The sequence below is a fragment of the Balaenoptera borealis genome, assembly GCF_965194805.1.
Source record: "Balaenoptera borealis genome assembly, chromosome: 12".
NCBI classification, from domain to species: Eukaryota; Metazoa; Chordata; class Mammalia; order Artiodactyla; family Balaenopteridae; genus Balaenoptera; species Balaenoptera borealis.
In genome coordinates, this window is record NC_138869.1 from 31476092 (window position 1) to 31489232 (window position 13141).

The 13141-nt window shown below is 40.6% G+C and overlaps 1 protein-coding gene across 6 annotated transcripts in view; it reads right to left on the reverse strand.

Annotated features, from left to right (window-relative positions):
• The window catches only part of PTPRG (protein tyrosine phosphatase receptor type G), a 718755-nt gene that overhangs the window by 47151 nt on the left and 658463 nt on the right, over nucleotides 1-13141 (reverse strand). For all 6 annotated transcript variants that reach the window (XM_082344647.1, XM_082344649.1, XM_082344646.1 and 3 more), the window contains one exon: nucleotides 10877-10968. In XM_082344647.1, the coding sequence (XP_082200773.1) occupies nucleotides 10877-10968 (92 nt within the window). The remainder of the gene's footprint in view (nucleotides 1-10876; nucleotides 10969-13141) is intronic.

The window sequence follows — 13141 nt, forward strand, 5'->3', positions numbered from 1 at the left end:
CTTTTCTTAGCAAAGGGTATGAAGATCTGTATGTGTAAATGAGGTCCTACTTTGGCAAGAATGTTATAGATCCAGGCCTGACAATCTGATTTCTCTTCATCTGGTGACAGTTAACATTGACTATGTCATTCCTTCTCTACTTTCTTTCGAGAGAGCAAAGCTCTAGGGTGGCTTTTTGCATCTATTGACATTTTCAAACTTGCATCATTCTAAAGCGGAAAAAAGCATCTCTCATATACTTTGTTTAAGGTGACTTATAAACGTTCATAATCCAAACTGCTTAGCAGAGGAATGTTACTTATCAAATAGGGGGTGCTCTGTACGTACAGAGTCTTTCTGTGTGAACAATTAAAGACCTAATCATTTTAATAGGCCACCTTATGAAAAAAATTGCCAAGTTATTTACAAATATTTCAGGATTGAAGATGTTCATGAATATGCAATCATTTTGCACGCCCAAGAAATCTATAGCTCCCATAATGATGTAACCAGCATTAACAAAGTAAGCCGAGCCAAAATGTTTCCCCAGAATATTTAGCAGAATGCACAGTTCAAGAAAAATTTCCCAAATTATCTGATCACTTCACTTAAAATGTTTAGAAGTAAGCAAATTCTACAATAATGATCAAGTGGCAAAGAAAAGACCTTAAGTTGAGAGAAGGACTAATGTGTACAAAATTGGAGCATCTCTAAAAGATTAACCCAAGAATAAACTCATCTTTAGACAAGAGGCAACATAAATAAGATGGGTCACAACCTAGCCCCACAAACACTCCAGCCTACAGACTGCAGGCAACACTTTTCTCCTATTTATTTTGAAATGGAAGACACAATGCTGTTTCCAAGAGTAGAGTGACGTGGGGTTAATAGTATAATAGGCTGAGGGCAATATTTATTCCACAGTGATAGTTTAGAACTGGAGATTCCCAATAAACTTATGGTGCCATGATTAAGCACATGGACTCTAGTTCAAAATAAGACAAAACACATCAGCTTTAGAGGTATTTTACTCTGCAAGGTACATACCACGGTGTTTTAAAGGGCATAGCCCAGCTCAAGTCGCTAAAAAAAATGCTTTTAGGTTAACAATTTATTATTTTTTCCTGCAAAGTGCTCAACTGTACTATCCAAGCTAACACCACACATGCCCAGAAATCAGTTGCTCTGCTCCCTCCACGGCTAGATGCAGCAAAACCCAGCAGAGCTCAGTATGATAATCGTATATGGAAATAAACGACTCACTAGCCTCCAATTTGATTCTTTATCCAAAGAAGTCTAATCATACTCCTCTGGGTTTCCAGGCACCACCAGTAACGTCATAAAACTACCAGACAGGCAGACACACACACACACACACACACACACACACACACACACACGCCGTAGTGACCACCATCAGCAGTCCAGATAATACATTATTTGTCTTTCAATCAAGATAAATGAAACTGAGGGGTCGGTAAATCTTTTTTTCCTCAATATTAAGATGAATATAAGGCTACAGCTAATTAGAAGTCCTAATAGTTTTCCTCTTACATCGCTTTTCGATTAAATTTCTCTCAACATGAGCCAGATAATTATAAAATTAACTAGCAGAAGGCCAAGCAATCAGGACAGCATCATAGACCTGATCTGTTCAATTTTTATCTGGAGAGATCCTGTGTTATAAGAAGATATCCATCTGTAAAATGTTATTTCCACCTATACATCTGAGTTTCATTAACAAATGTAGCAACTATTAGTGGCACTAACTATGGACCAGGCACCTTCTGTGCCCTTTACATGTATTAACATGTACTCATTCCTCCCCAAAGCCCTAAGAGATAGGTACTATTTTCATACTCATCTTATAGTTGGGAACACAAGCTCAGAAAGATTAACTGAAGCCTGGAGTATGGCAGTGGAAGCTGGCCACGGAGACAAGGCAAAGAGTGCTCCGACTGGGAGAGAACAGCTGTTGTCTGGGTCACAGTGAACGGGAAGCCACTGGAAGAGGCATTTACTGAGCACCTAGGACTTAGCCAGATATTAGGGAGATGGTGTCTGCCCAAGGGAAACATTTGTTACAATGAACATAAGAAAGTAAGAGCACGAACAGTGTGTAATGACACGGTGAGGACGACGAGTGCCATAGAAGGGATGGATTTGATGACTTAGGTGAGTATATAAATGTTGCTGACACAGGGGTGATGGGGGAGAAACACAAAGAAAAGGAAAAGAGCTGGAATCAAAGTAGAGACGTTTTCACTGACTACAGGTTAGAGGTTGGATTATTATGCTATAGTGAAATGGTCTAACGATAGAGTCGATATAAATGTGAAGAGAGACCTTACTGATTGCCAAGGACTGTGCTCAATGCTTTCCATACACTTATCTTCACAAGAACTAGGTAAAGAGGATGTCGTCATCTTCATGTTACATATAAGGAGACTGAGGCAACTTGTCTGAAGTGACACAATTACTAAGTGGCAGAGCTGAGATTTGAATCCTGGTGTATTAAGCCCAAAGCCTGTGCTCGCATGCACTGGGACACACTGCCTTCATTCTCAGAGCACAGTTTCAAGGAAAAGCAAGGAATCAGAGTATCTCGGTTAATCTGGTAAAATGTTACTGTGTAATTTTGTGCCAATATTTTTACATATAGAGCTTTCAGATACCAAAGGTTTAAATTAGGCAAAAATGGGATAAGTACTATTCCCACTAAATCATGCCATTATAAAATATTTGATATAGTCAGTTGAGGATCAAGAAAAGTGGGCTGTTGTTATTAAATAACATCATTTATACTTTGTTCCAAGATGTTAGCCTTTTGTGGTTGGAACTAAATTTGGCATTTAAGAGGCTTTTTATTTCGGTCAGTCCACAACAGAACATCCTCATGTACTACTTCTGATGAAGCCTGAAATTAGTCTCTGGTTTGTTCTCATCAAAAGCAGAGCATTAGAAGAGGGTGAACGTCTACTGAGAAGAAAGTAAGAAGGTGAGAGATTCCAAGGAGGAAAAAAAGAGCTGGTTAATGTTGACCTCAAATGCAAAACTGCAGGAAATAAAGAAAAATGCATGTGAACATGAAGAAAAGTTGCTTCTACAGCCTAAATGTCCATCGACAGAAGAATGGACAAAGAAGATATGTTCTATCTATCTATCTATTTATCCACACACAATGGAATACTACTCAGCCATAAAAAGAATGAAATTTTGCCATTTGCAGCAACAGGGATGGACCTAGAGATTATCATACTAAGTAAGTCAGACAGAGAAAGACAAATACCATATGATATCACTTATATGTGGAATCTAAAATATGATACAAATGAACATATTTACAAAACAGAAACAGACTCACAGACATAGAAAACAAAGGCATGGTTACCAAAGGGGGAAAGGGGTGGGGGAGAGATAAATTAGGACTTTGGGATTAGCAGATACAAACTACTATATATAAAACAGATAAACAACAAGGTCCTACTGTATAGCACAGGGAACTATATTCAATATCCTGTAATAAACCATAATGGAAAAGAATGAGAAAAAGAATGAATATATATATATATGTATAAAAGAATATACATATATATATCTGAATCACTTTGCTGTACACCAGAAACTAACACGACACTGTAAATCAACTATGCTTCAATTAAAAAAAAAAAGAAAAGTTGCTTCCCAAATCTGTGGTTATGTCTCTGTTGTATTTACATCCTCAGAGCCATTAGAGGGAAATCACCCATGCCAAAGTTGCTATCTCTTAATCTTAAGGAACAAGAGATTAAATAAACAAAAAGGGGAAAACTTAGCAATTTTTGGTTTGAAATTCGAAAGAAAAAAATCAGCACCCAAGCATCCCTGAACATCCACCACAGGGAGGCGCTGCAGAGGGCCCCGCCCAGTACGCTGCTTGGTGGTAGGGTCTTTAGCCTGCAACTCAGTCAAATTGTGTAGTTGTTACTCTTATCTGCCACCATTGACGGAATGCTTCCTGTGTATCAGCCATCCAGAGGCAGTGGAGTAAGTGCCAGAAGCCAGAGCCAGTCTGCCTGGTGGTGTGACTTCACCTCTCTGTGACTCCCTTTCCTCATCTCTAAACGGAAATCATAAGCACCTAACTCACAGAGCGTTATGCACAGTAAACTAGATAACGTAAGTACTTACAAGAGTGCTTGGCATTTAGTAAATGCACAAAGCTATGATTTACTGTTAGGTGCTAATCGCTTTACATGCATGATCCTATGATCTAGGGGCTGTCATGACCCCTATTTTATGGATGTAGAAAATGTGGCTAAGACAACCAAAGAACTTGGCCAAGGTCTACTGTCATCGTGAAGTGGCGGGGCCAGGCTGACTCCAAAGCTGGCTTCTTCCACCACCTTGCATGACCTCTCTAGATCTTAAATTGAACATACAGGGTTAGAGAGGGCAGAGAACCATATAATACATTTTAAAGAAGCTCTCCAACCACAACAAAAAAGGGCTGAAACGAATCGCTTTGGCTTTAAGGGTAAACTTCGGTTACCTGGAAAATTCACACTGATATTCTGGTCACCTTGATGATGCCAGGTAAATAAAGTGTCATAGGATTTACCTTCCTGCCAAGATGCTTAGCTGTGGGGTTGACTGGCTTAAGGACTGTTTAACAAAATATTGCTGCTTGCTTGTCACTCTGGCAGGCTGTGGGTACATATATAATTACCATTAAGATTCTGGAGGGCCTTAAGTCACTTACTGAGGCCAATCTCTATAAAGTTCATTTAACCCTTAGCAGTTCCTTCAACCCTATTCCAAATCCCAACCAAATCTATCTGAGGGAAGGGAGAGCCTATAAAGCACAGTACTTGGGTCAAGTCAGTCGTGCTCAGACCTCTCTCCAACCCCACGCCCCGCAACTGGGCTGTTACCAGGGACTGCTAACCACCCCTGTAGTGGACAGACCTCAATATTCGGAACTCGGTCCCCTTCTTATCTGCCCCCTCAGCCTCTCAGAGGCCAAGTTCAGGCCTCTCTCTGTGCTTGGCAATACCTGTGTCACCTTAGGAAGATAAAGCAAACAGGAAATAAAAGAAGATTATCAAGATTTTTAGTTCCTGACTTAGGACACAACAAATAGATTTTTGTCTAAATCAGACTCTTAGGATGCAAGGAGTGTTGTGGAGATGGGAACATTTTATTTCCTGCCATAAAAAGAAATCTCTTTTCATTTATGGCACAATGAAGTCAATAAAGAAAGGGCTTCATTATAGTCAAAAGACCAATGAATCTCCTTTGGAGATAATCTCTGTATAAATAAAATATGCCAACAAGGTTGGTTTAATCCCAAGGGTTTTAAACTGCATGTTTAAAACCCCTTTATGTGCTGGCGCCCTGCTGAAGCCAGTGACCTTCAAATTATTAAGATGTATTTTAACTGCGGGAAAGGCATGAATCATTTCTGGATTTCTAAGCTACTGGTTAGCAGCAACATTTTGTTTTGTAATGCTCTTATTAGAAAGTTAGATTTTCTAATATCCAGAAAAAAAGCATTTATAAGGACATTTGTGTTTGACAACATGCACGTTTGGAAAAGCCCTTTCAACATGCTCCATGAATGGGCTAATTTCATGACCTGAGTTCTGGCTTTAAAAAGCTATATACAACGAAAATCTAAAAGTATAAGTGGCATAATACAGTGAATATAATTTGTAGATGACATATTGTATGTAATGCTTCATTAATAACTACAGCAAAAATCTTATTCAAGCTTATTGTTTCAAAAGAATATCCCAAAGTGGGAAACAGTAGATTTTGTAAAATATTTGTAGATGCTAAGAATAACATGGACCTTAAAGGACAGAAATTTGTGGCTACTTCAATATCTTAGAAGACAGAACGCTAGAAGGGGGCTGATAGCTAGGTTATTACGTTCAATTACGCTTTATCCTCCCACAGTAACCATGGGAGACCAGTAAGCATGGAACATTTGATTTTGAAAACCCATTAGTGAAAAATATTGAGTCAAAGCCTGCAGTCTCTCCTTTCATTCTCCTGAAGAAGTCACAATTTAACTGAACTGGAAGAAAATCCCCCACTTTTCTCATGCATCATACATGGAGCAGGTACCACAATTTAAACATTTCCTAATAAAAGAATTGATGTCACTTCTCTAGTGATTGGAACTTAACCTCAAAAGCACCTCTTTCCTGTTGGATAATAATACTCTTGCGTGTGGAGTTCCTTCTCATGTGGCGGGATAACTAACCTTAGCCACCATACTGGCTTTACAATTTCCACATTTTACAGAGATGTAGGTGAGACCAGGAAAAAAAAAAGTCTTCATTCTCACACCACTGTCTTTGCCAGTTAAACCAGAACACCCTGAAGATTCTAAATTCCTAAATTACAGTTAGATTTAGTAAAACTGATAACTCAAAATTCCTCAAAAATTCCTATAGACTGCTGCCTCCAAGAGATGAGTATTGAAAGGTTAGCAAAAGGTTAGCAAAGGTTAGCAAAGCTTTCCTTAACGTTTCATTTATTTTATAATACTTTTTAAAAGTCAGCGTAACTCATTGACTTCACTTATGCTTTGGGATTTCAAGAGCAGAGCTGTTTATTTGTGAATTTAAACCTCAGCAGAATCATCCAAAAGTTGGTGATTTAGTGTCTAAATTTATTCAACATTCAACATGTTTGTGAGTTGCTCCTCAAAGCATTTAAATCACACAGACCTACTTTTGCATAGGGAATGGAGAATGGAGATATTGATGGTGGGGTGGGGGAGGAGTCTTTTTCTTAGGAAAGAAGAGAATAAATGACTAGGAAACAAGGTAAGAGGAGAGATTTTTTTTTGCTATGGAGGAAACTTCAACAGAAGAATGATGAAACTCTCTCATGGAGGATGAAAGAGAATTTAATGGAAAAGCAAGTGGTCAGTGCTAGTGAAAGAAGAAGAAAATGATAAAGAACAACAACTCAGAAAAATTTAAGAGAACAGTCACATGTATTTGAAAATGTCTTGATTTAATGAAGCAAAATCCAAATGAGGAGCCTGAAGTCTTGAGAGATCAGGACTGTCAGAGAAGCATGCCAAGAGGTGGCAGAGACATTTCTAAGCATCTGGACTTAGAAGTCACACAAAGATTCCGATGCTAGCTCCACCATTTGTCCACGTAACCTCAGGGAAATTAAATGATGTCTCTGAGCCTCAGTTTCTTCATCTGTGAAATGGGGATACTGATTGCACCTCTTTCCCTAAGGTTGTAGTGAAAAATAAAGCACGTAGTTTTAATCAATAAATGCTCAATAAGTATTAGATGACGATGATGATGTTTTCTGAAAAAGGTTAAGTGTAAAATAAGTTCTAGGATCAGAGTATATTACACATTTTACAATGATGACCTAGGAACTCTTATTTTGCAACAGTTCAGTACCTGAATTTTCAGTCTCATCCTGTTGCCCACATTTTAAATCTATATAATGGTTCAGTTTACTGGTCGTTGTCCAGAAATATCTTTTTAAAAAAATCAGTCACAGCAAATGAGGGGTTCAAATGATAAGTTGATACATTTAGGGCCCAGTAGTCTTTCTTATTAGGTTTTGAACAAAGATAAAATATAAGTGAGATCCGGTGGGCAGAATAAGTATTCCGTATAAGCTCTATAAATGTCCTACTATTTTTAAGACACAAAAACAATTAGATAATTCTTAAGTTAAATCATTTAAAATGATCCCAAGGAGGTCTCCAAGAAAGAAAAATTGTGCTGAAACCTTTAATAGAGTGAAAAAAACGTGTGATTTCAAAAAAAAAAATCGTGTTTTCCTTATATTGATTTTTCCTATGCGAGACATAGTTGCAGTGTAATAACTGGAAGAAACCTTAAGAATAAATACAGTCATGGATTGTTAAAGTAAAATTACAAACTACTTTACAAATTTAACTATTAAATAGGACTATGTACTTCCGTTTAAGAAAAATAAGATTGTGATCAAGTTGAAATATTTTTAAAGAAGGGTCATGTAGGGTAACTTCTTCCCAGTTAAGGGTGAAATAAGTTTTCTGTCTAGGCATGCCCCTAGTGAAGGCTATTGCTGTCTATAAAAACCTGAGAAAACAGTGAAAGAGCAGTCTCACTTTTGGTTTCGGCAGGTAAGTCCTTTCACGCCACACTGCATTACAGCATTTAAAGTAATTCATTTTCACAAACGTGTTACAACTCATCAAGGATGCACCTACTTATGCCAAGGGAGGCCCAACTGGATACAATGGACTTCTCAGTCAATGGAGAATCTGAAGACATTTTTCCTTCCATGTACTTCTACCACCAGTGAGTAAGAATCAGGAGAAACTCACATTGAAAGAAATGTCTTTGGGTTGTGAGTATTTAATAACTTGGTGATTAAACAGCCTGCTGGGAAATGAAGCAGAGAACATTCAAAAGCATTTCTGGTCCAAGGCAGGTACGATTGATGGCATTTTCTGAGGATTCCGGGGAACTGAAGTCCTAAAGTCCAAGCCCAAGAGCATGGCGAGGTCGGCTGCACCCAGTAGATGTGGATCAGTGTTTGGGACAGTCTTAACCTGGGGACCATGCAAATGCTTGCTCTCCATAGCTGCCGGGTTGAGCGATATCATGATTTGGGAAGGAAAGCTTCCACAGCTGACACTTCTGGCTTCCTTTAAGCTTTCTGAAGTGTTTTGACACAAACCATCTTATTTGATCTTTTTTTAAAAAATAATTAATTAATTTTTGGCTGCACTGGGTCTCGTTGCTGCGTGAGGGCTTCTCATTGCGGTGGTTTCTCTTGTTGCGGAGCACGGGCTCTAGGCGCGTGGGCTTCAGCAGTTGTGGCACGCAGGCTCAGTAGTTGTGGCTCGCAGGCTCTAGAGCACAGGCTCAGTAGTTGTGGTGCATGGGCTTAGTTGCTCTGCCGCCTGTGGGATCTTCCCGGACCAGGGCTTGAACCCGTGTCCCCTGCATTGGCAGGCGGATTCTTAACCACTGCGCCACCAGGGAAGCCCCTTATTTGATCTTTAACACTGCGTCGTTTACAAGTAGGGCAGACATCCTGCTCACTTTGCAGATTCTGGAAACTAAGGCTCCGAGAGGTCAAGGCATTGACCAAAGGTTTCATGGCAGAGGCAGGGCAAGATCCTTGGTGTTCTGACTCCCCATCCAGGGGGAAAAGAAACTAAAAACTGAAAGACAGCCCAAGAAGTATCTCACCATTTAACCTTTTAAAATGGATTTCAATTGCCCAGCTACCCAACAGCTGTGTTTGTCAGCTGAATCAATTCAGAGGAGAGAGTCTCCCAGGCATTTTCCAGAGGGCAACAGATACTCTAGGTGATGCAAGAGGAAAATGATTATGCACAGCTGCTGCGCAAATCTGGTAGATTCAACAAAACTTATTCCCTGGGGATGGTGGGCTGATTCCTGTCTGCCACCTCTCAAAGGCAAGAGTGCAATCTCCTCCACCAACAATAAAGGTCAAGGGTCAGCAGAGAAGAATGAACGTAACACAAAACCTATCCCATCTGTATGGGAATCATTCAGCGGCCACAAAATGATCCAGTAGGGTACTTACCCAGACACTTTTCTGCTATCGTTCTGTTTTCTGTGGGGCAAGCTTTACTGAGAGAAGCTGACCAGAGTGGAGAGAACATGGCCAATTCCAGCAATATCTAATGACTTATCACATAGAGACATAATGGGCCAAGTAAGTCCCCAACCATAACTGCACCTAGAGAAGATAAGCAAACAACAGCAGCATTCCTTCTGGGTACTCAGAGAAGGACTGCACCTCTGAGCTTCACAGCTTTGATCTTTTAAGAACCCTAAGGAAGATTTGCTGATATTTATCATTCATTCATTCATTCATTCATTCAGAGAGTTTGAGAATGCCTACTACATGCCAGGTATTATTCTAGCACTAAGGAGACATCCACCTGCCTTTAGGAAGCTCTCATTGTAGTTGGGGGGACCATAAACAAACAAGTAAAATATATGGTATATTAGATGATGAAGAAAACCATCCTGGAGAATGAGGCAGACAAGTGGGCTGTGCGGGTATATGGGAGGTGGCACTTAATAAAAGTAGTGCCTCTGCTTACAAAAGAATAATGTCAAGAGGATGAATGTATAAGATATCTGAAGATAGGTATTTACAAGTACAAAATGCAAGCCAGAGGAAGAGAGTTCAATCCTGGCAAAATGGAAGGGGACACGAAATAAAAATAGTGGGAGACATCTTCAAATCCCTCATGCCATCTATCCCAGCAAACCCGCTGCTCAACTTCTAACGTCTACGGCATTTGTTAGGAATTACTAGTGTCCTCCACCAATCCCTATCCCTAGCAGTAACTGAGTGTTTCCTGTTTGTACCAAGGACACATGAAACAGACACCAGATCAAGAACATCTCCCTAGATCTCCACACAAACAGCCTAAGAACCAAAACTTCCAGCACTAAGGTAATCAATATTTTCAGAGTAAGGAATCTTAGTAGAAATCTTAAAAAAAAAAACACAAAAAACCCCAGTATTTCAAATTGTGATTTTTTTTTTAAAAAAGCAAGCACAAATTACCTATCAGAACGAAATTTAGTCCAAGTAGGTTGCAAATACGTTAAGTACGTTTCCCCCTTTTTTCTACTGTTTCTTCCCTTCCCTCTTGTGAATCTACACTATATGAACTCATAGTTATTTGTTCCCCTGAAAGATGATTTCATTACATGGCAGATATGTAAAGGAGTATAGATTTCATTAAGTTACCCTTAGTTAAGGCTCTAGTAGACTGGGCAAGCTTGAAAAGGTTATAAAAATAATATTTTGTCATGGCTGTCACATAACACTGAGAACAAAAGAGAAAAACATAGCCCACTGGAAATAGGAGTCGTGTCTTACTTACCCGGAATAGGAATGATAGGAATACTTTCATTGGGGACCACCCGAGGTGAACTGCTATCTTCCACATAGAAATGAGCTGTCTGAAAACATTTTCTGTACAGGAAACAGAAAAACATGCAAACAGTGAGAGAAGAGAAATACACTTTGTCTGAGTTCACCATCTTTCAATTCTTCTTTCAGATTCTCCCAGCTTTAAATTTCACCCAGCACTGAGTGCAGACCCATGGGAAAGTAACAAGATACAAGAAGGACAATATCCAGCCAATTGGAAGAACCCCAAATAGCTGAAGAATATCCATTTTTTATTATACCATACCCACCCATCCTCAGAGTTAAAAGGGAAAAAACTTAGTAATGAACCACTCAGAAACATGAAAAGTTGGCACGGACTGTGTAAACCTGCTGTACAAACTGCTAGTCTTAGCCCACAATATTCCCAAATTCAACCTGTTCCAGAGGAAGAATTTGCTATTCTAAACCCCTAGCGCCAAGTTCAAAGCACACCTCAAACCCTCCCAAACGCAGTCATCAAACAGCCCAAGCACACAATAGCAGCACATTGTTAGCGCTCAGCGAAGGCCCTCGGAGCCCCAGACAGCTCTTGAAGGGGGTCAGAGGGCTTCCAGGGGGCAGGCACTCAAAATCCCAGGCCCTGGCCAGACAGCATGGGAAACAAGGAGCCGAAGGCTTCAAGTGTCAGCTGCTTGTTGGGGCTTCTGTTTTGTTTTTACCTGGACTTGAGACAAAGCAGGGAGCAAACACTGGTCATCACAGGACGGGCAGTGAAAAGAAAAGCCATCGGCAGCTCACTCAGCCTCTGCCTATTGCTGCCGGCCGGCAGGCCCTCGGCTATCCTGCAGCCACGTCACTGCTCATTGCGGCCCTAATGAGCTGCCGGAAGCACAGGCTGAATATTTAATGAGGCTGCTCAGCGTGAATGGCTATTGTGACCAGAGAAGGGTCCCTGTTCGTCTGGCAGAGGGGCTTCACAATAGCTGGCCCCACTGCTGGGCCTTTGAGCCAAGCAGGCGGCAACCTTCTGGTGCTCCGTGTCCCTGGGACCCATTCCACTCCTCCGGCATCTCTCACCAGGCCCCATTTACACCCACTGCAGCTTTGCTTTTTCGGGGGGCGTATTCCCACCACTGGAATTAAGTCAACTTTTCTTCGGAACTGTCATTGCTCATCGAATCAGAAGTACCCAGGGATGATTCTGTTGGGTGTACCTTGTTGCTATGAAGCCAAAGAAAAGGGGGTTGGGGGGGGGGGTGGATCAGAAAAATCATGGAACTCTAGAGAGCACAGGAGATCTTGGTGGAAGTGAGGAGGCCTCCAGGTCCTACGGATTATTCCTCCTCAGCTTTACACGGAGCGATCAGAACCACGCACAATCAGAAACGATCGCGTGTCACAGTGTGAAGTGTTTTCCTTTAAGCAGTGCCTATTTTCGGATGGAAAGCGGCTCTACCCAACTGTACACCCGGGCATGGCTCTAGAAGCGGTCTGGATAGCTGCTCCCTACCATCAGGGGATCCTGAATATAAATCACTCCCACTCTGGGCACATCCCACGGGACTGCTCTCGCAGTGCTCTGAACAATGATTTTTTTCTATGAATTGCCTGGCATTTGTAGTATAAATAATAGAACATGTTTTCATCACTCACTGTCTAGCTGCCTCTACCTAAATTTGGAAGGAACAGTCAGCCTGACTTACGCTACATGGACATGCAACGTACAAGGTATTTTAGGGCTGTGGTAGTAATGGAATCTTCTACTGAATGTGAAATGATGCAAATCCACGTGAAAAAACCCCATGATTTTGGTGTTTGAGGTAATAGCTTCTTTCTGTTTCTAAGCTCGTCAGCAAGTTTTCTCTTCTTGGATTCTTCCCCCTACGCCCCTGCCCCCAATTTGCACAGATTTCCAGAATATAACAGTAGAGTTAAAACACATAGGATATGGACTTCACAAACTAGCTAGAACCCTAACCACCCAGCGTCATAGCTAAGGAAAATCTACTTTTGTTAAGATACTGGACCACTGAAGTATTTAGTGCTATATGACGCTGAAACAAATGGCACACAGTTTGCCGGCTCAGACTTTAACTAAGTGAAGAAGGAAAAAAGCGCAAAAAAAGACACCCCACAACAACAACAACAAAGAAATAACTATTTGAAGACCACAATTACTCTACCTGTTAAATTTCTAAGATATAAAGCATTAGTAAAAAGAATCAGTACCGGCCAAGTGACTGTTAACGTCAAG